This window comes from Passer domesticus, chromosome 6, assembly GCF_036417665.1.
Source record: "Passer domesticus isolate bPasDom1 chromosome 6, bPasDom1.hap1, whole genome shotgun sequence".
Taxonomy (NCBI): Eukaryota; Metazoa; Chordata; class Aves; order Passeriformes; family Passeridae; genus Passer; species Passer domesticus.
In genome coordinates, this window is record NC_087479.1 from 53,299,615 (window position 1) to 53,323,227 (window position 23,613).

At 72.1% G+C, this 23,613-nt stretch overlaps 7 protein-coding genes across 9 annotated transcripts; 3 read left to right on the plus strand and 4 right to left on the minus strand.

Moving 5' to 3' along the window:
* Positions 1-502: 502 nt before the first annotated feature.
* SERPING1 (serpin family G member 1) lies at positions 503-3,335 on the minus strand. The gene is given in 11 exon segments (XM_064425696.1): positions 503-727; positions 730-900; positions 1,390-1,609; positions 1,883-2,025; positions 2,165-2,368; positions 2,450-2,587; positions 2,675-2,714; positions 2,716-3,051; positions 3,054-3,149; positions 3,266-3,310; positions 3,312-3,335. Coding segments are annotated over 11 exon segments (1,491 nt in total). The 3' UTR covers positions 503-653.
* Positions 3,336-3,903: 568 nt separating this feature from the next.
* On the plus strand, positions 3,904-5,458 carry LOC135302323 (ubiquitin-conjugating enzyme E2 ubc-18-like). Its single transcript, XM_064422694.1, is given in 6 exon segments — positions 3,904-3,973; positions 4,597-4,795; positions 5,025-5,173; positions 5,176-5,211; positions 5,280-5,302; positions 5,304-5,458. Coding segments are annotated over 6 exon segments (615 nt in total). The 3' UTR covers positions 5,442-5,458.
* Positions 5,459-5,662: 204 nt separating this feature from the next.
* Positions 5,663-7,836, minus strand: SMTNL1 (smoothelin like 1; the record flags this gene model as incomplete). Its single annotated transcript, XM_064422695.1, is given in 9 exon segments — positions 5,663-5,860; positions 5,933-6,084; positions 6,164-6,175; positions 6,177-6,230; positions 6,232-6,268; positions 6,703-6,773; positions 6,921-6,938; positions 7,092-7,343; positions 7,540-7,836. Coding segments are annotated over 9 exon segments (1,038 nt in total), but the record flags the coding sequence as incomplete, so codon positions are not given.
* A 1,536-nt stretch (positions 7,837-9,372) lies between these two features.
* On the plus strand, positions 9,373-10,329 carry TIMM10 (translocase of inner mitochondrial membrane 10). The gene is made up of 2 exons (XM_064425700.1): positions 9,373-9,620; positions 10,066-10,329. Exons 1-2 carry the CDS (start codon positions 9,550-9,552, stop codon positions 10,265-10,267), a joined length of 273 nt encoding a protein of 90 aa, XP_064281770.1. The 5' UTR covers positions 9,373-9,549; the 3' UTR covers positions 10,268-10,329.
* A 1,025-nt stretch (positions 10,330-11,354) lies between these two features.
* Positions 11,355-15,475, minus strand: RTN4RL2 (reticulon 4 receptor like 2). The gene is made up of 3 exons (XM_064425697.1): positions 15,190-15,475; positions 12,650-13,137; positions 11,355-12,279 (listed from the first exon to the last, which is right to left on the minus strand). Exons 1-3 carry the CDS (start codon positions 15,221-15,223, stop codon positions 11,542-11,544), a joined length of 1,260 nt encoding a protein of 419 aa, XP_064281767.1. The 5' UTR covers positions 15,224-15,475; the 3' UTR covers positions 11,355-11,541.
* On the minus strand, positions 15,238-17,703 carry LOC135302325 (basic proline-rich protein-like). The gene is made up of 2 exons (XM_064422696.1): positions 17,106-17,703; positions 15,238-16,319 (listed from the first exon to the last, which is right to left on the minus strand). Exons 1-2 carry the CDS (start codon positions 17,701-17,703, stop codon positions 15,238-15,240), a joined length of 1,680 nt encoding a protein of 559 aa, XP_064278766.1.
* SLC43A3 (solute carrier family 43 member 3) lies at positions 16,939-23,566 on the plus strand. 3 transcript variants are annotated; one of them, XM_064425694.1, is made up of 13 exons: positions 16,940-17,092; positions 19,605-19,846; positions 20,178-20,307; positions 20,443-20,489; positions 20,573-20,649; positions 20,746-20,838; positions 21,037-21,176; positions 21,276-21,382; positions 21,773-21,931; positions 22,021-22,134; positions 22,365-22,551; positions 22,817-22,940; positions 23,325-23,566. In XM_064425694.1, exons 2-13 carry the CDS (start codon positions 19,666-19,668, stop codon positions 23,478-23,480), a joined length of 1,515 nt encoding a protein of 504 aa, XP_064281764.1. In that variant the 5' UTR covers positions 16,940-17,092; positions 19,605-19,665; the 3' UTR covers positions 23,481-23,566. The 3 variants fall into 3 exon arrangements, with proteins under 3 accessions (XP_064281765.1, XP_064281764.1, XP_064281762.1); XM_064425692.1 differs by lacking the exon at positions 16,940-17,092 and adding an exon at positions 17,273-17,413; XM_064425695.1 differs by lacking the exon at positions 19,605-19,846 and having other exon boundaries at positions 16,939-17,092.
* The last annotated feature ends 47 nt before the right edge of the window (positions 23,567-23,613 follow it).

Sequence of the window (23,613 nt, forward strand, 5' to 3'; positions counted from 1 at the left end):
GGGGCCGCGGGGCCTTTTCTAGGGCAATAAAGGCTTTTTTTTTTTTAGGAGGGTGCTGGCTGTCACCTGCCCCCCGCGCTGCACCACCCTGGCACAGAGCGGGGTCCCTGGTGGCCCCAGCCTGTCCCTCCCCTCTCACACGCAGGGGGCGGGAGGTGGTTGGTGCGTTATTGGCACCCCGAGCTGGCGGGGAAACTGAGGCACGGCAGGAGCAGGGACCCCCTGTGCCCTGGGGAGAGGAGAGGAGAGAGGAGAGGAGAGGAGAGGAGAGGAGAGGAGAGGAGAGGAGAGGAGAGGAGAGGAGAGGAGAGGAGAGGAGAGGAGAGGAGAGGAGAGGAGAGAGAGAGGAGAGGAGAGGAGAGGAGAGGAGAGGAGAGGAGAGGAGAGGAGAGGAGAGGAGAGGAGAGGAGAGGAGAGGAGAGGAGAGGAGAGGAGAGGAGAGGAGAGGAGAGGAGAGGAGAGGAGAGGAGAGGAGAGGGGAACAAGGGATGCAGAGAGAAGGATGGAGGGAGGAAGGGATGAAGGAAGGGAGGGAGGGAGGATGGGAGGAGAGAGAGAGGAAAGGGGTAAAGGAGAGAGGGAAGAGAGGGAAGCAGGGAGAGGAGGAGGCAGGGATGGAAGGAGGAGGGAGGACAGGGACAGCAGCAGCAGACTCAGGGCTGGGGGTCGCTGAGCCGCCCCATGAAGACGGGGAAGTCGCCGGTGTCGTGCCAGAGGACGAAGAGGAGGGTCGCAGGGCCTCCAGCACCAGGGCCGAGCGCGCCACCGAGGTGGCCATGGCCGCCGCCGCCTCCACGCCGGCCTCGTCCAGCGCCAGCACCGCCCGGTGCCGCGCCGAGTCCACCGCGGCCGGGCCCCGCGCCAGCCCGCACAGCTCCGCGTCCAGGAACAGCCCGAAGTCTGCGGCACACCGCTCAGCGCCACTGCCGCGGGACGCGGGGACAGCGGGACGGAGGGGACACCGAGGGGGCACGAGGGGTCCGGGGAAAAGCAGAGGGACGGGGACATGGAGACGCGGGACACGGGGACACGGCGGGGACACTGGGGGGCGCCAGGGACACTCGGGGATACGGAACACCGGGGGGGTGGGGGATGTTCGGGGACACTGGGGATAATCTGGGGACACTGGGATGTAAGGGGACATTAGTGGCGCAGGCACTCCGGGGCACCGGGGGACATGGGGGACACCGGGGACACGGGAGTGTGGGGGGCCCCAGGGGAAGCCAAAGGTAAGGGGATACCGGGGACACCGGGGACTTTGGGGACCCTGGGGGAAAGTGACCCCCGGGGAGGGGCCCTGAGGTCCTGCAGGGATAACGTCACCACACCGGCAGCGATGTGACCCCGCAGCCCAGGCAGCCCCTGTGGTGCCCTCAGAGGTGTCCTTACCCATGTCGTGCACCAGAGGCACCACGTCCAGGGCGAGGTCGAGGCGCAGGCGGGGCAGGGACAGCGCGGTGGCCCGGGGCGGGGTGCGCGCCGCCCGCCGCAGCAGCGCCAGGAAGGTGCCGGGGTCCAGCGCCCGCTCCAGGCTCTCCAGAGGCTCCAGGGGCCCCCGCGGCATCAGCACCACGAGGCTCAGCCCCCCGTTCAGCTCCAGCCGCCCCACCTGCGGGGCAGACCCCCACCTAAGGGCCACCGCGGGGGAACCCCACGGACCGGCACCCCCACGGCGCCAGCCTGGCATCCCGCAAAGCCCCGGGGGGAGCGAGGTGACAGCCTGTGCCCCTTTCAGTCGCCAGGGGAGTGACATCAGCCTGGCACCCTCCCCGAGTGCCGCAGAGTTTATATCACAGCCTGCCACTCCTCCTTAGTGCCACTGGCGTGACATCATGCCACCCCAGACCCCCAGCACTGGTGGCCGCTCCGGGCCAGGGGCTACCTGGGCCTGCAGGCGGGAGTCGGTGAAGGAGGCCACCGGGTACTTGGCGCTGGTCATGGTGGGCACCTTGCGGGGCCGCCGCCCGGGCCGCAGGAAGGGCAGCAGCACCGTCTTCTTGCGGTCCAGCGGCGTGCGCCAGGCGGCTGCGGGGACACGGCACCGCGGCTGCGGCGGGGGCACCGCGGGCCGCACGGGGCGGCCTCAGCCCCGCGCCCCGTTGCCCGGGGGACGCCCGGGGGATGCCCGGGGGGTAGCCGGGGGTGGAGGGTGGCGGGGCCGTACCGCGCAGGTGGACGGCGCTGAGCAGCAGCAGGCGGGGCTCGGGGGGCAGCGCGGAAAGCAGCGAGGGCAGCAGCCCCTTGCTGGCGTCCCGCACCCAGGCGTTGATGCGCTGCAGGTCCAGGCTCTCGTTGCCGCTCAGGGCGTACGGGCGGGCGCCGTAGAAGCGCAGCGAGTCGTTGAGGAAGCGGGGCCGCAGCTGCAGCTCTGCGGGGCGGCGCGGTCCCGGGGTCAGCCCGGCTGCCCGGCGAGCAGCAGCGCCCCACCGGCAGCCGGTGCCCGCCTCACCTGGGTGGTGGAAGATCTGGGCGGCCGAGAAGAGGCCTGGCGCGCTGGCCAGCTGCTGCAGGGCGCCGTGCACGCAGTGCAGCCCCGGCGGGGTACGCCAGGAGGGCGGCCAGACGCTCCCGGGTTCTCCGCGGGCTCCTGCTGGGCACAGGGGGAGCTCGGCGAGGTGCCCCGGCCGGGACAGCGGTGACACGGCCGTGCCGGTGCCCGCGGGCGGCCCCTCACCCAGCAGCAGGTGCGAGAGCCCCACGGCCACGTTGAGGGGGGGAGAAGAGCAGGTTGGCGTCGGGCTGGGCGGCCTCTGCCATGCGCTGGTAGAAGCGGAGGGCAAAGGTGGCCAGAGCCTCGGCCACGGCAGCCCGCTGCTCCCCCGTGGGCTCCCCGCAGCTGTCGGTGGGCTCCTTGTCCCCAGGGCACGGCGGGGCGCTGGTGCCAGGCGTGGGCACTGCCGTGGTTTCGTTGGCAGCGGCGTCCAGCCCCTCCAGTGCCCCCTCCGGCGCTGTGGGGCTGGGGATGTCCGTGACAGCCCAGCCAGGCAGCTCCTCGGGGTGAGCGCTGGGGGTGGGCACGGGCAGCACGGGGGGTCCCCACGTCCTGGGAGGGAGCCGGGGCTAAGAGCAGGGGGCACAGGGGGCACAGACGGTGTCAGGGGCTCTCTGAGCAGCGTCATCCAGCTGGGAGAGGCCTCCAGAGCGAGCACCTGGGCACAGGGACTTGTGTGAGGGGGGCACGGGGGCACCCGGCTGGGAGACCCAGATTGAGGAGGTACACAGGGGTGTCGGGCACAGGGAGCCCGTGTCCCCGAGCCACACTTACCGGGGTGACAGTGACCGTGGCTGTGGCCACCAGCCACGCCAGAGGGCAGCCAGAGTGTCTTGGTGGGCATGCTGGCGGGAGGGCACAGGTCAAGGGCAGGACAGACACCCAGCATCCCCCAGCCCGGCACGCCGCCCCCCCACCCCCTGCACCCTTCCCGTACCCCACCCCGGGGTGCCCCCGCTCTGTCCCCCCGGGGACCCGGCTGTGGGGGTGGCAGGAGGCAGCACCCCGGGCCCACCTGCCTGCCCGGTGGGTCAGCTCCTGCGTGTCCAGCGGGCGCCGGGAGATCTGGCCGGCTCCGACCCTGCCTGGTTAAAAATTAAGGAGGTTCCCGTAAATCAGCCGGGGACACGGCCGGTAATGCGGGGGCAGCCGCGGGGGGCGGGCAGCGGGGTGCGGAGGCAGCCGGGATTGCGGCCCCGCGTTCCCGTTTTGCTCCCGTCACGCCCCCGTCCCCGCGGGGCGCCGGTTTTTCTGTCACCCAGCGCCCCCGGGGAGCCCCGCGGGGCGGGGGTCGCCGGCCGCCCCCAGGCCCATCTGTCCCCACCCTCCCGTGCCGGGGGCGCCGGTCGCAGAGCCTCGTCCCGCCCGCCCGGAGGCGTGACCGTGCCCGTGGCACCGGGGCACTGAGCACCATGGCCGGGCGGATCGCCAAGGTGGGCACCGGGGCCACCGGCACGGGACCGGGACTCCGGCGCCGCTGCGGTACCGGGGCGGGGTCCCGGTGTCCGCACCGGAGCGGGGACCGGGGGGAAGCGAGCTCGCCGTGCGGGGGTCCCGGTACCGGGGTGCGAAAAGGGGCTCGGGGGAGTGTTAGTGCCAGTGCGGGGGATCCCGGTACCGGGGTGCGGGAGAGGCGTGTGCTGGGGCTGTCAGTGCCCGGTGAGAGGGTCCCGGTACCGCGGAGAGGCGGTGCTGGGGGTGTCAGTGCCTGTGCGGGGGTCCCGGTACCGGGGAGAGGGCGGTGCTGGGGGTGTCCAGTGCCCGGTGAGGGGGTCCCGGTGGCGGGGAGAGGCGGTGCTGGGGGTGTCAGTGCCCGGTGAGGGGGTCCCGGTGGCGGGGTGCGGGGGAAGCAGTACCGGGGTGGAGGGTCTCCGGTGCGGGGGTGACAAATACCCCTGCACGTTTCAGTTTCGTTTCCCCGGCGGGGCGGCCCCGCCCAGGGGTGTGTCCAGCATGAGGCCCCGTCCATAAAAGTGTGCCCGGTAATTAAACCCTGCCACTAAGGCGGGGTCTGGGGGGCAGAGGCGTGTCCCGGGGAGGATTAACCTATGGAGGGGCCTCTGGGGACACACCTCGCCCCACAGCTGCCCCATCCCTTCCCGCAGGAGCTGGAGGAGCGCGGAGCTGGAAGGGGGCCCGCGACGTGCAGCCGCTGGACGGGAACGTGCGGCGCTGGGGGGGGCTCCTGCTGCCCGTGCGTGGGGAGAGGACACGGGGGGACGTGGGGACACGGGGGGCTGCGGGGAGTGCTGGGGGAGCGGGGGGTCCCCTGCGCAGGGGGGACATGCGGGCTTGGGGAAGGATGTGCCCCTGGGGACATGGGAGGGACCGGGAGACCCTTGGGACGGGGCTGTCTCCCTGGGTGAGGGTCAGAACTGGGGAGGGTCCCTCTGGGGACGCTGCGGGTCCTGGGCTGGGGACACCGGGTGGAGCTTCCCCTCCTGAGGGGCTCGGGCTGGCACGGGGGAGTCTCCTCGGGAGGCACTGGGTATCAGTGTGGCACAGGGGGCTGAGGTGCCCCCGATCCCGGCAGAACAACCCCCCGTTACAACACGGGCGCCTTCCGCTTCGAGCTGACCTTCTCCCCCGCACCACCCGCTGGAGCCCCCCTGCCTCACCCTCCGCACCCCATCTACCACCCCAGCGTGGACCTCGAGGGCCGCGTCTGCCAGCCCCTCACCGCCCCCGGCGCTGGCAGCCCAGCACCCGCGCCATCCAAGGTGGGCCACGGCGGGCACAGGGGCGCAGTGCGGGGGTGCGTGTCCCTCTGACCCCGCTGTCTCTGCAGTGCTGCAGGACCTGCTGCTTGCAGCTGGACAGCCCAGACCCGCGGCGGCTGCTGCGGCCGGACGTGGCCCGGGAGCTGCAGGAGCGCCCCGAGGCGTTCCGGCGCCGGGCAGAGCAGCACGCCCGGCTGCACGCCGAGCCGCGCCCCGAGCCCCACGCGTGAGGCAATAAACGCTCTCCATCACCTGCTCTGGCTCTGGGTGCCTCACTGGGAGGGTGGGGGGCTCCAGGAGTTGCTGTCCCCCCCACCGTGCCAGCCCCTCCTTGGTGGCAGAGCCAGGGCTGTGCCCCAATCTGGTGACAACTGCCCAGACGCTCGTTGCCAGCGCTCCTCCCTCCAAAGATGAAGCCACCACCGGCCTGGAACCACGGCCTTTCTTACTGCTGGGGGACAGAGCAGGGGCTGGCACAGCTGGGGGGGCCGTTGGGGGACCCTCTCAGCGCTTCTTGGTCTTCACGAGCCCCTTGGCCACCAGGCAGCGGTACAGCTCCTGCACGTACGTGTACACGCACTTGGCGTCGGGCACCGGCAGCCGCACCATGTCCTCCACCTCCAGCAGCGGGGCACAGCCCGCCCGCTCCCTGGCGGGAAGGGACAACGGCGGTCACCGGGGCCGGGGGCGGCACCGGGGGCCGGGGGCCGCGCTCACGCACTCGGCGGTGGCGAAGGCCAGGGCGAAGTTGTCCCGGCGGGCTCCGGGCTCCAGCGCGGCGAAGTCGAAGGCGTCGGGGAAGAAGCTGTGCAGGAGGGCGCAGAAGGCCAGGCCGCTGCCCCAGCTCGCCGAGAAGTTCTGCACGTCCACGTGCTGGGCACACGGGGGGGGTCAGGGTGCCCCGGGCCCCCCACCCGACCCTCCCCGCCGGCCCCCGCCCGCCCGTGCTCACCGGGTACCCACGGTGTGCGGGCGCGGCACCACTCCAGCAGCATCGTCTTGACCGTGGCGGCCCCACCCTGAGCGCCGCAGGTGTGGGGCCGGGCCCTTGGCAGCCCTGGGGGGACCTGGCAGTGGCATCCCCACACCCACCGTCCCTCATAGCCAGCCCCCAATGCCCCACTGCCCCACACTGCCCCCCTGTCCCACCCCACACTGCCCTACAGACCCCCCATTCCTCCCTGTTCCCCTCATTGCCCCACGCCCCCCGATACCCCCTGTGCCCCATATCCTCCCTCTCTGCCCCACAGAGCTGCAGTGCCCCTAGGACCCCATTGCCCTGTGCCCCCCAATACCCCCCACTGTGCCATGCCCCCGCCATGCCCCCCAACTCCCCTGTACCTCCCACTGCCTCATGGCCTTCCAACACCCCCACTGCTCCATGACCCATCCATCCCACTGTCCCCGGCTGCCCCATAGCCTCCCCAAAACCCCGGGTCCCCCATTCCCTCAGTGTCCCTCCTGCCCCCCACGGGGCCAGGCTCCCCTCACCCTCCGAACTTCTCCAGGATGGCGCTGCGCCCCTGTGCCCGCGTCCCCACTCGTGGCCGTCCCCCGGCCCCCTCCAGCCTCAGCCTCTGTCCCGCCGCACCGGGAGCTGCCTTGTCCCGTGTCCCCGCCGCCGGAGCGCCCCTGCAGGCACACACGGGTGGGACAGCCATGAGCAGGGGGCTGCGGGCTGCCATCCCTGCCGTGGGGTACTGGGGTGCCACCCGTGGGGGACACACCTCTTGCTGCCCGCCGTGTCCTCGGCGGTGCCAGCTGCAAGGAGAGAGGAGGGGCTGCAAGAGGGCACCCACACCCCCGGGGCACCCCTGGGGCTCAAGGTCCTTTCCCTTGGGGAGGATGGACACTGTGGGGCAGCAGTGACCCCAGGACACTCGGGTGCCATCGCCCAAACGGCTCTTACCTGTGGGGGACGCTGGGGATGCCGGGGACATAGGGGATGTAGGGGACATAGGGGATGTAGGGGACATAGGGGATGTAGGGGACATAGGGGACGTGGGGAACGTGGGAGATGCAGGGGACGTGGGGGAAGTGGGGGACGTGGGGCTGGTGGCCCCCTCTGGGGACGAGCAGGGAGGGAACTCAGGCCACAGCTCGTCGTCCTCGTCCTGAAGCCAAGTAGGTTCCTGTAAGCAACAGGCAGGGTGGCACTGCCAGCACGGTCAGTGTCACTCACACAATGTCCCTGGCACTGTCATCCCGGCCCTGGCACTCTCACCGTGCCCCAGTAAAGCCACCCCCGTCCCCATCCGTATCGCAGCTGCCCTCCCCGCCGCCTCCTGCCCCGGCTGTGCCGCCACCTCCCCTCCAGCCCCTCCTCACCTGTCGGCGCCGGGAGTTGTCCGCAGCTGCCGGCGCCGTTTTTCCCTCGGTACCCTCCTCGGTACCCGCTCCGGTGCCCCCGGCTGTCCCTGCCTCGGCACGGCCAGCACCACCCCGGGCCTCGCCGGCATCGCCCCCGGCACCCCCGGCTGCTTCTGCCCCGCCATCCCCGGCAGCCTCTCCCCCCGCGCACCCCCCTGAGCCCCCCGAATCCTCCCCTGAGCCCCCCGTGTTCTTCCCTTCCTCCTCCGTGTTCTTCCCTTCGCCCCCCGTGTCGCCCCCCTCGCCCCCCGCTTCCCGAGCTTCCTCCCCACCCCGGGGAGCCGTCGCCTCCCCGCTGCCCTCCCCCGGCCCCGCGGCGGGCTCAGAGGGGGGGTCTGGGGTGGGGGTGCCGGGGCTGGGGGTGCCGGGGGTCGGGGTGTCCGAGGTGGGGGTGCCGGGGGTCGGGGTGCTCGTGGCCGGGGTGTCCGAGGTGGGGGTGTCCGAGGTGGGGGTGTCCGAGGTGGGGGTTTCAGCGTCTCCCAGAGCCTCCATGTTGCTCGGTCACTGCTGCAGGGGCACAGGGCTGTCACTGGGGTGCCCCCCAGCCCGGCTAACCCCCTCTTGTCCCCATGCCCTCCCCAGCCCTGGCACTCCCACCTCGGGCACCCCAGTGCCCCGCTCCGGCTCCCCCACGCCCCATCCCGGCACCTCAGCAGCACAGCCCGCTCCCCTCACGTCGTGCTGCAGCCCCCCAAGCCCCAAACCAAGGCTCCCATTGCCCTCCCGCCCCATGTCAGCCCCCTTGTGCCCCCCCTCCTGCCCCCTCCCGACCACCCGGCCCCCATCCCGGCACCGCCATGTCCCCCTCCCGGTCCCCCATGTCTTTTCCCTGCCCTCCAGCTCCCACGGCCGCTCCCCCATGACCCCTTCCCGGTGTCCCCTGCTGCCCTCCGGTGCTCCTCCCCGGTGCCCCCCGGCCCGCACGCTCCGGCCGCTCCCGTTCCTCCGCCGCCTCGCTCAGCCCCGTTACCCCCGTCACCCCCGCTGTCCCCGTTACCCCCGGAGCCCCTCGGCCCGCACCCTCCGGCTGCTGCCGCTCGCCGCCCGTGCCGCGCCCCGGCCCCCCCGCCCCGCGCTATTTTTACCCGGCGGGGGCAGGTGCCGCCTTCACTCACCGCCCACCCGCGGGGCACGCGTGGGGCCGGCCCGGACACCGGGCACGGCTGCCGAGGGGGAGCACGGCCACGGCCCCGCCGGGACGGCGGCGACACCCCAAAGCAGCCCGCGGGGACGGGACCGAACCGTGCCGGCGACACGAGGGGCACGGGGGACACCCTGGGCAGGACAGCGAGACCTGGGGGTCACAGGCGCACGGGCGAGGCGGGGACACGGACACGAACACGGGGGTGCTCGGGGGACACAACGGGGACACGGACACGCGGGGGTGCTGGGAGGACACAACGGGGACACCGGGGGCGTGGGGAGCACAGAGGGAACAGATTCCCGGGGACAATGGGGGACACACACGTGGGGACACAGGTCACACGGGGACAGCCCGGGCGGGACGCGGGGGGACCCAGGGAGACCAGGAACGGGGGACACAGAGGCGGGAGCCGAACCCCCGGCCGTGCCCCGGTAAGGTCCCGGCCATGGCCACGCCCCCTCCGGGCTGGCCACGCCCCCTCCCGTGGCCCCGCCCCCTGCGGGGCAAAGGCCGGGCAGAGCGCGCGCTCCGCCGCTCCCTCCCGCAGCTCGGCCGCCGCCACGCCCCTTCCGCTGGACCAATCAGAGGCCGAATCGCAGCCCCGGTCCCGCCTCCTCCTGCACGCGATTGGTCGGTGCCGGCGGCGGGGCGGGGCCGCTGCGCGGGTGGGCGGAAGCGCGGCGCCCACGTGGTTCCTGCAGGGAGCCGCCGCCGGGTCCCGAACCGAGCGGGACCGCGGGGCCCAACCGGGCGGATCCGAGCGGGGTCGGGCGCAGAGGGACCGTGATCCGGACCGGGACCGAGCGGGGCCGGTGCTGGCCGCCATGGATCCGCTGCGGGCTCAGCAGCTGGCGGCCGAACTGGAGGTTGAGATGATGGCCGACATGTACAACCGGTGAGGCCCGCCGGGAGGGAGCCCGGGGGCCTTGGGTACCGGGGGGTGTCCGTGGCTTGGGGGGCACTAGCGGGTGTCAGAGGCACTGGGGGACCCTGGGGTTGTGGGGGAGTGCGGGGGTCCTGGGAGACGCCCTTGAACTGGGGAGGGGAACCGGAGGTGCCTGAGGACGGGGACGGCGGGGGTCCCTGGGGTGCCCGGGTGGCGACGGCGGGGCATGCTGGGCTTGCTGGGGTGCAGAGGCTCGGTGATGATGGGGGTGCAGGAGGTGTTGGGGTGCGAGGGCTGGGGGTGCGGGGGTGGCGATAACGGGGGGCGCGGGGCCGGGGTCCCGGGGTGGCGACGGCGGGGTGCAGGGGGTGTTGGGGTGCGGGGTCGGGGTGCGGGCTGTGCCGGGGCCGGGTCCCGGCTGGCGCGGGGCTCAGGCGCGGTGCGGTCCGTGCAGGATGACCCAGGCGTGCCACCGCAAGTGCGTCCCCCCGCACTACAAGGAGTCGGAGCTGTCCAAAGGGGAGTGCGTGTGCCTGGACCGCTGCGTGGCCAAGTACCTGGAGGTGCACGAGCGGATGGGCAAGAAGCTGACGGAGCTGTCGCTGCAGGACGAGGAGCTGCTCAAGCGAATGCAGCAGGGCAGCGGCACCGCCTGAGCCCCCACCACCACCCCAATAAACCTGGGGCGCCTGCTGCGCTCCCCTCGCCCCCAAACCCACCCTGTGGCCATGTGTTGGGGTGCGTGGTGCCCGTGGGTGCTGCTGGGAGCCCCCCTTGTTGTCCCCGGCTGCCACGTGCCGTGTCCTTGTGGGGGGCACCCCTGGGTGCCCCCCCCGTCTGGGCCCAGCCCATGTAATCCCCCGGATTAGGCAGAGCTGGGCTGAGCCCCTTGTAATCCCCAGTGGGGTGGGACAGGGCTCAGCCCCTCCCTGTCTGTCTGTCTGTCCGTCTGTCTGTGCTGGGGGTCAGCAGAGGGGACAGCCGCGGGGCCCTGCACAGGGACACAGCCCCCGAGGGGCAGGGCACGGGGACACCCCCACAGGGACACCCTCGCAGGGACACCCCCACAGGGACACCCTCGTGGGGACACCCCCACAGGGAGACCCTCGCAGGGACACCCCCAGAACAGCCGGCCCTGTGTGAGGATACACAGATGGGACCGCGTGGGGACAACCCCGGGACACCTCTGCCTGGGCACAGACCACGTGGGGACAGCCAGGGACCACGGGGGCGCGGGCAGGGAGACACCACGTGGGGACAGCCTGCACACACACACACACACACCCCTGGGGACACTTGGAGGGGACAAGGGACCCGGGGGGCATGGACACCCAGCGAGTTGCACCCGCCGAGAGGCAGCGGGGGGTGACACCCCCAGAGGGGCGGAGGGCAGGGGTGGGCGCTGTCCCTGTGCCGGCAGCGTGTGCTCCGTCCGTGTGCCGGCGCTGCGGGAAGTGGGTCAGGCTGCGCAGGGCGCGGGGGTGGCTCCCGCGACACCGGCAGCGCTCTGCCAGGGGTGCGGGGTGCCGGCGGCACGGCAGCCTGCGTGTCACCGGCCCCGCGGTGGCGCCGGGGCTGCGTGTGGCCGCACGCCCCGCGGGGGGTGTCCGTCTGTCCCCGCCGCGCCGCCCTGCACGCCTCGCTGCCCCGCCACCCGCCGCTGCCATCAATATTTCAGCAGCAGCAGCAGCAGGCGGTGACCTGGATCGACGGTGGCCCACCCACAGCAGCCAGGCCCCGCTCTCCCAAAATAAGACCATTTTTAATAAATAATTTCCCACCTTTTGGTTCCTGTTGGGGGTTTTTCCCGCTCAGGATGGGAGGGGACCCCCTTCTGCATCCTGCGGCCCCCCCCCCTCCTCTGGCCGTCCCCCGCAGTTCTTGAGGCCTCCCCCGGGGAGAAGGGGGGCACGGGCGCCCCGAGGGGGGCTCAGAGTCGGGGCAGGAGCAGAGCCAGGAGGGGCAGGAGGGCGGGGGGCCGGTGGGGCGCGGCGGCGGCCATGGGGGCGCAGGGGTCGTGGGGGCAGCTGGCGTCCTCGGGGGGCCCGCGGGAGTCACGGGACGGGGGGGGCGGCCGGGGCTGGGGTCCCCGCAGGTCGTGGGGGGGCAGCCCGTCGCGGTAGAAGGCGGAGGGCGGCGCGGCCGGCAGGGTGCCGGGGCGCCCCAGCGCCCGCCCCGGGGTGCCCATCACCGCCACCCCGTTGCCGCCGTTGCCGTCTTCCATCTGCTCCTCATCATCGTCGTCCTCGGGGCAGGCGTCGAAGTCGCGGGGGCGCATGTGGCGCAGGTCGGTGCCGCGGCGGTGCGGGGGGCTGGCGCAGGGCACCGGCGAGCTGGAGACGCGCGTGCGGCGGAACCAGGCCCAGAGCGGGCGCGCGCGGCAGTCGCAGGCCCAGGGGTTGGCGTTGAGGCGCAGGAACTGCAGCGAGGGCAGCGCGGCCAGCGGGTCGCCGGGCAGGGCCACCAGGCTGTTGTTGAACAGGTAGAGGATGGTGAGGCGCGCCAGCCCGCCGAAGGCGCGGCGGTGGATGGCTGCCAGCCGGTTGGCGTGCAGCAGCAGGCGGTCCAGGCTCGAGAGCCCGCGGAAGACGCCCTCCGACAGCGCCCGCAGCCGGTTGCCGTGCAGGAAGAGGTGGCTCAGGTTGGCCAGGTCGGCGAAGAGGTCGTCCTGCGGGGAATGGCAGAGGGGTGGGCGTGGGGTGGGGGCCCGCTGTGCTGTTCTGTGGTTCTGCCTGGCAGGCATCAGCTGGAGAGCTGCTGGTGCGGGCCCCATGGAGCCCTGCCATGGGTCCCAGCCCTGCCAGCGTGGCTCGTCACCCTCTCCTGTGTCCCTGCTCTGCGAGCATCATGCCAGGCTTCATCCCATGTCCCATGCTGGTGTCAGCCTGCTCCCTCAGCATCCCCCGTCCCTGCCCTGCATTCTGGCTGCGTCAGCACCACCTTGTCCCACATCCTGCCTCCATGTCTTGTCACCCCTCACCCGGCCCAGTCCCCGCTCTGTGCCCTGGGGGCATCGCCCAGCAGCCCTGCTCACCCACCTGGAGGTAGAGCAGCCCGTTCTCCTGCAGGTAGAGGTACTGGAGGCTGCGGAGGCCGCGGAAGATGCCGCTGGGCAGGCTGGCCAGCCGGCACCGGTAGAGGTGCAGGGCCTGGAGGCGGTGGAGCCCGTGGAAGGTGTCGGGGGCCAGGACGCGGAGGTGCGGGTTGTCACCCAGGTCGAGCTCCTCCAGGGCGGGCAGGTGGCGGAAGGTGCCCGGCTGGATGGAGGAGATGTTGTTGGAGTAGAGCCAGAGGGTGACGGTGCTGGGCCCGAAGGTGCCCGCCCGCAGCGCCCCGATGACGTTGTTCTGCAGGAAGAGGCGGCGGGCGCCGGGCGGGAGCCCCGCGGGCACCGAGGAGAAGTTGTTGGCCTGGCAGCTGACGGTGGGCGGCGAGACGTAGCAGGTGCAGAGCGCGGGGCAGGCGGGAGCCCCGCCGGGCACCCACACCAGCGCCGCCAGCAGCAGCAGGGCCGCCGGGCGCCCGCCTGGGGGCACAGCGGGGCGTCAGCGCGGGGCACCGCGCCTCCCGACCCCGCGCCGCCCGCCCCCGCCGCCCCCGGGGCCGTGCCCACCCCATCGAGCCGTTTGGAGAGTCCCACGGTTCTGATCTTTCCGTAGGGTTGGGCACCCCAAGGAGCCCCCAGGACTGTAGCCACCCTTAGGGCCGTGGTTGCCCAGGAGAACCCCAAGGTCATGGCAACCCCACAGGGCTGGGTGCTCCTAGGAGCCCTCCAAAGCCACGGCAGCTCCAGAGGGCCACGTTCCCCAGGAGAACGCCAAGGTCATCACCACCCTGTAGGGCTGGACACCCCGAGGGAGGGGACTGTGCCCACCCACAGGGCCACAGCCCCCAGCAGGCCCGAGAGCCATGTCTCCCCAGGGACCCCCGAGGCCATGCCCACCCACACGGCCATGCTCCCCTGGGACATCCCTAGGACCACAGACCCCATGGAGAATCCCAAGGTCATGACGCCCAACAGCACTGGGCGCCCCTAGCAGCCCCCAGACCCACACCACCCACAGGGCTGTGGTCCCCAGACACCCCCCCAGGGCTGTGCTGCTGCACGGCACCAAGGCCGGGCACCCCAAAAAGTGCCTGTCCACCTGCGACCTTCGGGGGCTGTTCCTGCTGCTGGGGTCACGCTCCCCAGGGACCCCCAAAGCTCCCTGACCCCCCCCCGCCGTGGCCACACTCCCACGGGACCGTGCCCACCCCACGGCCCGCCAGAGCCCCTCACAGGGTCTCAGACCCCTGGGACCCCCCTCACCCCAGCCTGGGGGGGGGTCGGCGCCCCCTCCCCAAACGGGGCGGTGCCACGTGCGCGCGTGCCGCGGCCACGTGTGGGGCGGGGCACGCGTGGGCGCGGGCTGACGACACGCGGCTCCGGGCGCTCAGCATCCCCCCCTTCTCCCCCCCCCCACCCGTGTCCATCCCCCCCCTCAGGCTGCAACCCGAGAGCTTCATCCATAATTCAGCCCGGCGGCCTGGATCCACGCCCGGGGATGCGTGGATGCGCCCAGTCGCCGCTACCGGGGGAGGGGAGAGGAAGGAGGGGGGCGGTGGGACTCTCCGGTGCACCGGAGGTCACACCGGAGATGCACCGAGGGGTCCCACCGCCCCCTTCCCTCCCTTCCCCTCTGCCGGTGCTCCACGAGCTGGGGGGGTACCCACCCCCCAGCCACCCACGGAGGCGTCCGGCGCATCTGCTCAGCGCCGCCCCCCTCCCCCGGCGCCCCGTGCCGGCGTGCGCCCCCCACCCGCGTCCCATCTGTCACTCCCCCACGCCGCGGGCTGACTCAGTTGGGAGCTGAAGTCACCGGTTCTCAGCTTCCCCCCCTCCTCGGGTGCCAAACCCCCCCACCCCGGTAGTTGCGGGTACCCCACGGCCCCGCGGCACCCACCCGCGGCGTGACCCGGGCGCTCCCGGCTCCCGCGGAGCCCGCACCGGGAGCCGTGGGGCGGCTCCGCGCCGGGCTGGGGCTCCGGGGCTGGCACCGCGCACCCCCTGCGTGGTGGGGCACGCCCCGCTGGGCGTCGTGGGGTACCCACACTCCGGGCTGGGGGTCTTGGTGGGGGCCACCGGGTAGCCCGTGGCTGGTGGAGCGCCCCGAAGCCGGGCTGTGCGCGCCGGAGCTGCGCTGGGTGTGCCGGGGCGCCTGGGGCACCCCCGCGCTGCGCCGGGGCTGGCAGCGAGCACCAAGGCTGGGCACCCCAAAAAGTGCCTGGCCACGTGTCAGGGGCACTGCCACGCCGGGCTGGGGGTCCCGGGGTGGCACCGCTACCCCGCGGGGCACGAGACAGCCACACCTCGGGCTGGGCTGGCGGCAGGCACCTCGTGGGTCGGGGGGCACCCTCGCGCCGGGGGGCGCGGGGGACCCAGCCTGGGGCGCCCCGGGACTGCGCCCCCACGCCGGGGTCCCCGCGCACCGGGGGCTCCCCACTCACCCCGGGGCACCCCGAGCCGGGACCGAGGTCTCCGGGTGGCACCCCAGGGTCCACCCGACACCCGCGGGACCCCGCCCGACCCCGCGCCTACCTGGGGGCAGGTCCCGAGCCGTGGGGGGCCGCATGGCGGGGCGGCCGCTCAGGCGCTGCCCACCCGCGGGGTCATGGCCGGTGCCGGGGGGCGCTGCTCGCCCCCTTCGCCCCCGCCGCGCCGCCGGGAGCAGCAGCCGCCGCCGCCCCGGGGCATGGCACGGGTGGGCTCGGGCTCGGGCACGGGTGGGCTCGGCGCGGCGCTGCCCGCGGCTCCGTGGGGCTGAGCCCTCCCCGCGCCGCGCCTTATCCCGGGGCGGCCGCTCCGCCCCCCGCGCCGGCCCCGCCGTTTAACCCTTCCCGGGCTGGCCCGCCCCAGGCGGGACAGGGGTGGGCACAGGGACTCCGGCGGGGACAGCGGGGACAGCGGGGGATGCGCTGCGGGCGCCCGCCGGGGACACGCCCTGCGGGACTCGGGAGGGGCACCCCAAAGGGGACACGGGCGTGTGACGGGCTCCCCCCGCGGGGAAAGGACGCGGAGCTCGCGGGGGGAGCTGTGAGCGCGGGACACGGAGGGTGGCCTCCGTCCGTCCGTCCGTCCGTCCGTCCGTCCGTCCGTCCGTCCGTCCGTCCCTCCCTCTGTCCCGTGCTCCCTGGCCCGGCGCCGGGCTTTGGTGCCCCACGGACGGCGGGTCCCCGCGGGAGCTGCCCCCGGGGCGGGCGCGGCGGGGCCGGGAGCCCCGCACGGGGCGAGCCGCCGGGAGGGCGGGGGGCCGGCGGCGCGCACCCACGCGGGACCGCGGCGCTGTTCGTGGTGCCGGACGGACCGGCGCTGTCCGTGGTGCCGCCGTCCGGCCCGGGGCAGAGCGGGGGGCGGCGGTGCGGCGCGGGCTGCACCGGCCCCGCTCGGGCCCCGCGCCGGTGCCGCGCGTGGGGGGACACGCGTGGCCGCGCGGGCTGCGGCGGCACCGGCACCGGCTGGCACCGGCGCGTGTTTGCGGCGCCGTCTCCGGCGAGCGAAATGCCACAAGCTGGTGCGGCGGCAGCCGTGGGAGGGGGCGTGGGCGGCGCGGGGCTGACTCAGGGGCCGCCATCCGCTCCCCCCGGCCCGGACAGCGCTGATCGGGGCAGGGCAGGGCAGGGGAGCCCGCCCGGGGGGCTCTGGGTGCCCGTGCCCACCCGCCCCGGGAGCTGGGACAGCGTGGATAAGGGAGGGGATGGACGGACGGATGGACGGTGGAGGATGGATAGATGGAAGGATGGAAGGAAGGGGCAGATGGATGGACAGAGAGGTGGAGGATGGATTGGTGGACATGAGGAGAGAAGGACAGACGGACAGACATGCACGGAGAACATCTGGAGACGGGACGGACTAATGGGTGAAGGATGGGGAGGACAGACAGATGGACAGGTGGAGGGAAGGGCAGGTAATGGGCAGCTGGATGGTTGTGGGACAGATGGATGGGGTGGATAGAGTTGTGATTGGAGGGGGACAGATGGACAGGTGACAGACAGACCGATGATGGACAGATGGATGGGTGACAGACAGATGGATGGGTGATGGACAGATGGACGGGCGATGAACAGACAGAAGGGCAGCTGGCAGAGCAGATGAGAGGCTGCGGCAGTGGGGACAGGTGGGGACAGAGCGGGTGGCAAGCACTGGTGGATGGACAGAGGGACAGAGGAGAGGATGTGCAGGGAAGGGTGACAGAAGGGACAGCGGGGACAAGGCAAGGGGTGGGGGACCAGGGACAGGCAGGGGACACTGCACAACACAGGGGGATGGCATGGCAATGGCTCTGGGATGGCACGGCTGGAGTGGCCCAGGGACGGCCCAAGGGCAGTGCTGGGGTGCGCGGGAATGGCCTGAGGGGCGCCCCAAGCATTGAAAACCGGCCCGAGAGTGACCGAAAGGGCGATCCAAGGGTGGCCCCGCCAGGAGCGCCCCTTGGGGACAACAGGTGAGTGTCACACCTGGACATGCCGAGGGGGGCACCCGCGGGGGGCCCAAGGGCGGCGCCGGGGAAGGGCTCCGCGCCGGCTCGGCCCCTCCTGGGCGGACCCAGCGCTGACCGGGGCCGCTCCGGCGGGGCCGCCCCCCCGAACCGGCGAACCGGGGGCGGGGCCCGGCCAGGCCCGGCGGCTCCGCTCCGCTCCGCCCGCCGCGGGGGGCGTGAGGGGCCGGCACCGGGGGCACCGGGAGCACCGGGAGCACCGGGAGCACCGGGAGCGCCGGGGCGGGGAGAGCCCGGTGCGCTCCCCGCCGGGCCGGCGGGAGGCGGGTGAGCGGCGCGGGGATGCGGCGGGAGGAGCGGCGGGGCCCGGATGGACACGGAGCGGCGGCGGGAGGGGCCGTGACCGGGACGGGAGGATGCGGAAGAGCGGGGGCCGCGGGCCCCGGCCCCGTGGCCTGCGGGGCCGCGCTCGGCGTGGCGGTGCGGATGTCCGGGGTGGTACCGGGGCGGTGCCGGGGCTGTGCCGGGGCTGTGCCGGGGCCACGCGTGGCGGAGCGGCCCCGGGGCCGTGGGGGAGGCTCGGGGGGCCGGCACGGCGGGGCCCCGCGGCTGCCCATCCCCGGGGCCACGCGGGGGTCCCGTCCCCGCGGCCGGGGGGACGCGGCAGTGCCCGCCCCGGGGCAGCGGGCGGCGAGGGGCGCCCGGCCCGTGGCAGCCCCCGGGGGTCCTGCGGCCCCACCTGCCCCCTGCACGGCCCGGGGGAGCCGGGGGGACACAGCAGGGACAGAGGGGACAGTCGCTGATGCTGCGGACCCCCTCGCGGGGGGCTCACCAGTCCGGGGGTTCACCACCGGGGTCTCACCACTATGGGGGGGTCGCGGCCGTGGGGACTCCCCAGTGTGGCTGGCAGAGACGCCGTGTCCAGGACACCCCAGCCAGGCCCTAGGGAGCGGCTCGGGGTGCCCCCGGCGGTGACCCCCACATGTCAGGGAGCCCCGGTGCCCCCCAGCTGCTGTCACAGCCCCTGCCTATATTATTTTTGGCCACCTGAGTGGCTGAAAATAGCACAGGTGCCCCCGGGCCGCCCCCCCGGCTGTGTGCAGGTTAATCTGTAGCTGCTGGTCACTGTAATGAGGCTCATTAGCCGGCATTACAGCGGGCAGGGCAGCGGGACAGCGACAGGGACACAGGGACACGGGGACAGGGCCCGGTGCCAGCCTGTGTGGGTGAGGGAGGCGGGGGGACACGGAGGACACTGAACTGGGGGTGGCCTTGGTGCCCTTGCCAGCCAGCTGTGGGCCACGGGGGAGTCCCAGCTGCACGGTGGGGTGAGCTGTTGTCAGCCCCAGCACGGTGACAGTCCCCAGTGCAGTGCAGGGCTGGGGGTAGCAGTGTCCCCAGGAGACATTCCTGGTCCCCAGCAGCGTGAGGGGATTCCTGGAGATGTGACAGGATCCCCCACGGGGCTGGCAGGATCCCAGAGATGTGACAATGCCTCTGAGGGCTGTGCCAGGGTCCCCAGGGGAGGACCTCAGGGGCTGTGCTGGCGCCCTGGGGGGGTGTGTCACTGTCCCCTGCAGCGTGCCTGTGTCCCCAGGGGCTGTGCCAGCATCTCCAGGGTTTGTCCCAGTTTCCCAAGCACTGTGCCAAGCCCTGGGGGAGGAGGGTGTGTTGGTGTCTTCGGGGGGGTGCCAATGTCCCCAGGGGCTGTGCCAGCATCACCAGGAAGAGTGCCAGTTTCCCAAGGGCTGTGCCAGGTCCCCAGCAGGGTGCTGGTGTCCCTGGGGTGAGGTGTGTTGTTGTGGTGTCCCCAGGGTGTGCAGCAGCGTGCCAGTGTCCCCAGGGTTGTGCCAGCTCCTGGGCCAGGCTGGTCGGGGCAGTAGGGACAGCACAGGGGGGTCCTGGCACAGTGAGGGGACCGAGCCCCCATCGGGGGCCCGGGGTGCCATCAGGGGGCCCGAGGCACTATCAGGGACTGGCAGCCCGGGGGACTGAGTGTGCTCCTGGGAGATGAGGGACAGTCACTGGGGTGGGGAGGTGTGTCCCAGCCACGCTGCCGGGGTTCAGGCTGCAGGGTGGCCCCGAGGGTGACAGTGACAACAGGAGGGCCTGGCCTTGTGCAGGTGGGTGAGGGGTGCAGGACAGGGGTCAGCAGGCAGGGTCGTGTGTGCAGGTGTGCATGCTTGCCTGTGTGCCTGTGAGCAGCTCTGTGTGTGCTTACAAATGTCTGTGTGTGCCCATCAGTCTGGGTGTGCTCAAAAATCTGTGCGTGTCCGTCAACGGCCGTGTGCCACATGTCACCAGCTGTCCCCACGTGTGAGAGCGAGCCCTGGCTGCTGCAGGGCCCTGCCCTGCACCCTGGCACATGGGGGACACCAGTGCCAGCTGCTGTGGCCAGGGACGAGGGGCAGAACCGGGGTGACAGTGGCCTTTGCCCGGGTGGCCACGTGCTGCCAGGTGTCCCTGTGTCCCCGGTGGGTGCCAGCATGGTGTGACACCTGGTCTTTGTCACCCACAGGCTTGGCGAAGACGCCCCAGGCTGGTGACAGCCCGGGCCAGTGTCTGCCTGGGCAGGGGACATGGCGGGGGGCGCGGGGCTGGCCAAGCGCCTGGGGACCCTCCTGTCAGGGCTGCTGGAGTGCGGCGCCTTCTGCGGCATCATCTTCGGCTGGGCCTCCCTCGTCTTCGTCCTCAAGGACCTGGGCTACTTCGAGGGGCTGTGCCAGCCCTCCGCCAGCCCCAACCTCACCCTGGGGTCTGGTATGGACCCCCACGTGTCCCCACGGTCCCCTGACTCGCGACCCCGATGCCCCGAGCTGTCCCGTGTCCCCACTGTGCCTGTGTCTTTGCTGTCTGCAGTGTCCTGGTGCCCTGCAGTGCTCTGTGTCCCTGCTGTCTCCAAGCCCATGTGCCTGCTGTCCCCCAGTCCATGTCTGCAGCACCATCATGTCTGTGGTGTCCCCACATGCCCAGTGTCCCCTGCATCTGCGCTGACCCGTGTCCCCGGGTGCCTGCGTCCCCTCACCGTGGTATTCCCGGTGTCCCACGCCCACGTCTCCGTGTCCCCATGCCCCATTATGGCCGTTCCCAGACTGCAGCGGGCAGGATGAGCAGTTCTCCCTGGTCTTCACCATCGGCTCCTTCATGAACAACTTCATGACCTTCCCCATGGGCGTCGTCTTCGACCGCTTCGGCACCACGGCTGCGCGCCTCGTCGCCATGTGAGCCCTGCGCCGGGGACACGGGGACAGGGAGTGGGGGGTTACTGAGGTGCCTGGCTCCCAAGGGACCGGGGTAGGGGAGTCACCTGTGATTCCCAGGATCCTGTCCCCACGTGTCACCGCTGTCCCCTTTAGCTCCCTCTACACTGGCGGGACCCTGCTCGTCGCCTTCTCCACCCCAGGTGAGTCCCTGTGGCCAGGGCGTCCCCAGCCCTGGAGGGACCTCTTTGGTAACCCCTGTCCCCACTGAGCCCTGTGTCCCCAGAGCTGGCGGAGCTGCTCTTCCCGGCCATGTCCATGCTGTCGGTGGGTGGCATCCTCCTCATCCTCACCAACATGCAGGTGGGTTCCCCCTGCGCCCTGACACCCACGTGGTGGCAGGACACCCCGCGTGGCACGGGAGGGCTCTGATGGCACACGGGGGTCTCTCGGTGCCAGGTGGGGAACCTGTTCGGGAACTACCGCTCCATCATCATCACCCTCTACAACGGGGCCTTCGACTCCTCCTCCGCCATCTTCCTCATCGTCAAGGTGGGTGTGAGGGACGCGGCAGTGGTGGCAGGGGAGGACAGAGCTGGGAACAGCTGGGTCACATCTACAGACATATTGGGGACACAGTCTGGGACACAGCTGAGTCACTGCTGAGGCCACAGATGGGGACACACCTAAGGCCTGAGCAGGTGGCCGGTGGCAGCCTGTGTCTGTCCCTGACTCCGTCCTTGTCCCCAGCTGCTGTACGAGCGCGGGCTGTCCCTGCGGGCCATGTTCCTCTTCCTGGCAGCCTGCAGCGCCTGGCACCTCCTGCGCACCCTCTTCCTGATGCCGCGCTCCCGCATCCCCTACCCGCTGCCCCCCGACTACGACTACGGGTACGGGGGGCTGGGTCCCACCCTGCGGGCAGCGGGTCCTGTCCCCTGGGCAGTCCCGCCCCGGCGGGGTGACACAGGGTGACACAGGCGCTGCCCCAGGCTGCAGTGCCGGGGGCGCTCCCGCTCCTACCGAACCCACAAGGACAAGCAGCCCCCGGGAGAGGCTGGACCCGAGGAGACACCGCTGGAACCCCCCGTGGCTCGAGGTGGGAGTGGGAATCCGCTCGGTGGGGTGGGGATTATATTTGGGGAGGGGCTTGACCGGGTGGGCGTGGTCACAGCTGACTGTGGGCGGTGTCATGTAAATGAGGGGTGTGGCCTGTGGGCGTGGTTGTGCGGGGCCCGTTGGAGGTCAACCATGCGTATGCAAATAGATGAGTGTGGCCTTCTGGTGGGTGGGCGTGGCTATTAATGGGTGTGGCTGGAGGACATGCAATTAGGGAGTGCTGGGTGTGGCAGTGTGGGCGTGGTCAAAGGGTGGGCACGGTGACGTACCTGAATGGGCAGGGTCATACCGATCAGCGGGGGGCAGGGACAAGGTGTGGGTGTGGCCTGGGGGGTGTGTCTCTATGTGCCCCACCCTGACACCTGCACAGGTGGGGACGCCGCCGGGACGCCGTTCCGGGCCTGCGCCTGCTCCTGGCTCTTTGCCTGGCACGTGGCCTGGCTCTCGGTGATGCAGCTGCGCCACTACCTGTTCATCGGCACCCTCAACCCGCAGCTCGAGCACCTGGCGCGCGGGGACCACGCACTGGGTAGGGCATGGCGGCAGGGGGGACACGGTGGGGGGCACACGGTGGGGACCCCGGGCCGGCCCCGCCCGCCTGATGCTGTCCCCCCACAGTGAGCACCTACACCAACGCCTTCGCCTTCACCCAGCTCTTCGGGGTGCTCTGTGCCCCCTGGAACGGCCTCATCCTCGACCGGCACAAGCGGAAAAAGGGCCCCCGCCCTGAGGGTAACTGAGCCCCCGGCCCCATTCCCCCGGGTGACTGACCCCCACGGCCCTTCACCCCACGCAGAACCACTCCTTGGCCCCGCACTGTGGGGTAACCCTCACCCCAGCCCCGTGCTCCCTGTCCTGTGTCCTCACTGCTGCCACCACCGCTGTGCCGAGCCCACGGCACGTGAAGAAGGGAGAGGGGTGAGGCTGCGTGCCCCTGCCCTGACCCCCGTGTCCCCATGCAGGGCTCCTGGCCGCGCTGGCAGACCTGCGGTCGGCGGTGCTGTCGCTGGTGGTGACGGTGGCACTGTGCCTGCTGTTCTCCGTGTTGGCCGCCGTGCCCGCCCTGCCCGCCCAGTTTGGCACCTTCGTGCTGCAGGTCATCAGCCGCTCCTTCCTGTACGGCGGCAACGCCGCCTTCCTGGCCATCGCGTGAGTGGGGACAGCCCCGGGGACGCGGGGTGGCAGGGCAGGGTGGCACGGTCGCTGTGGGTGTGGCAGGGGACAGACAGGGCGGCATGGCCAGGATGGGGTGGCAGGGGATGGCGGTGGGGCTGGGGGGTGGCAGGTGACACGGTGGAGGTGTCAGGGGACTGCGGTGGGGCTGTCAGGGCTCAGGAGGGGGGTGCCAGGAGATGGGGGTGCCAGGAGATTTGGGTGCCAGGAGATGCCCGTTGGTGACGTGGGTGCCTGGCAGGTTCCCCCCGCAGCACTTTGGGAAGCTCTACGGGCTGGCCATGGCACTGTCGGCGCTGGTGGCCCTGCTGCAGTACCCCTGTGTCGCCCTGGTGCAGGGGCCGCTCCAGGGGGACCCCTTCTATGTGAGTGTGCCCCGTGGGCCCCCCGAGTGAGGGCTGGGGTCCTGCCCTGGGAGGGAAGGGGGCTTGCCACGTGGGGAAATGGGGGTCTCATCCCTTGGGAAAATGGGGATCCTGGTCCTGCCCATGGGAAAATTGGGGTCCTGCCCCATGGGGAAATGGGGATCCTGGTCCTGCCCATGGGAAAATGAGGGGTCCCGCCCCATGGGGAAATGGGGTTGCTGCCCCGGGAAGGATGGAGTCCTTCCCCCAGGAGTGGAGGGATCTTATGCCATGAGAAATGGGGGTCCTGCACCAGAGAGGGAGGGGTGGCCTGGCCTGGGGAAATGATACGGGATGGGGTGACGGCCCCCCAGACCCCTGCCCTGACACTCTTCCCCTCCACAGATGAACTTGGGGCTCATCGCCGTGGTGCTGGTGGCCTTTGTCAGCCCCGTGGTGGTGGCCCGCGAGTGCCAGCGGCGAGCCAAGGAGCTGGGCATGGCTGGCACCCCCCTGGCAGCCCCCCCCAGCACTGAGATCCACGCCGAGACCCCGCACTGAGCCCCACACCCAGCACACCATTTTTGTACCAGCCTGGGGTGCTGTGCCAGTGGGGTGGGGATAATAAACATCGCTGCCCCCTCTGCTCTCTGTGCTGCCCCCACGAGCCCCCAGCCCTGTCCCCAGGCCCCCA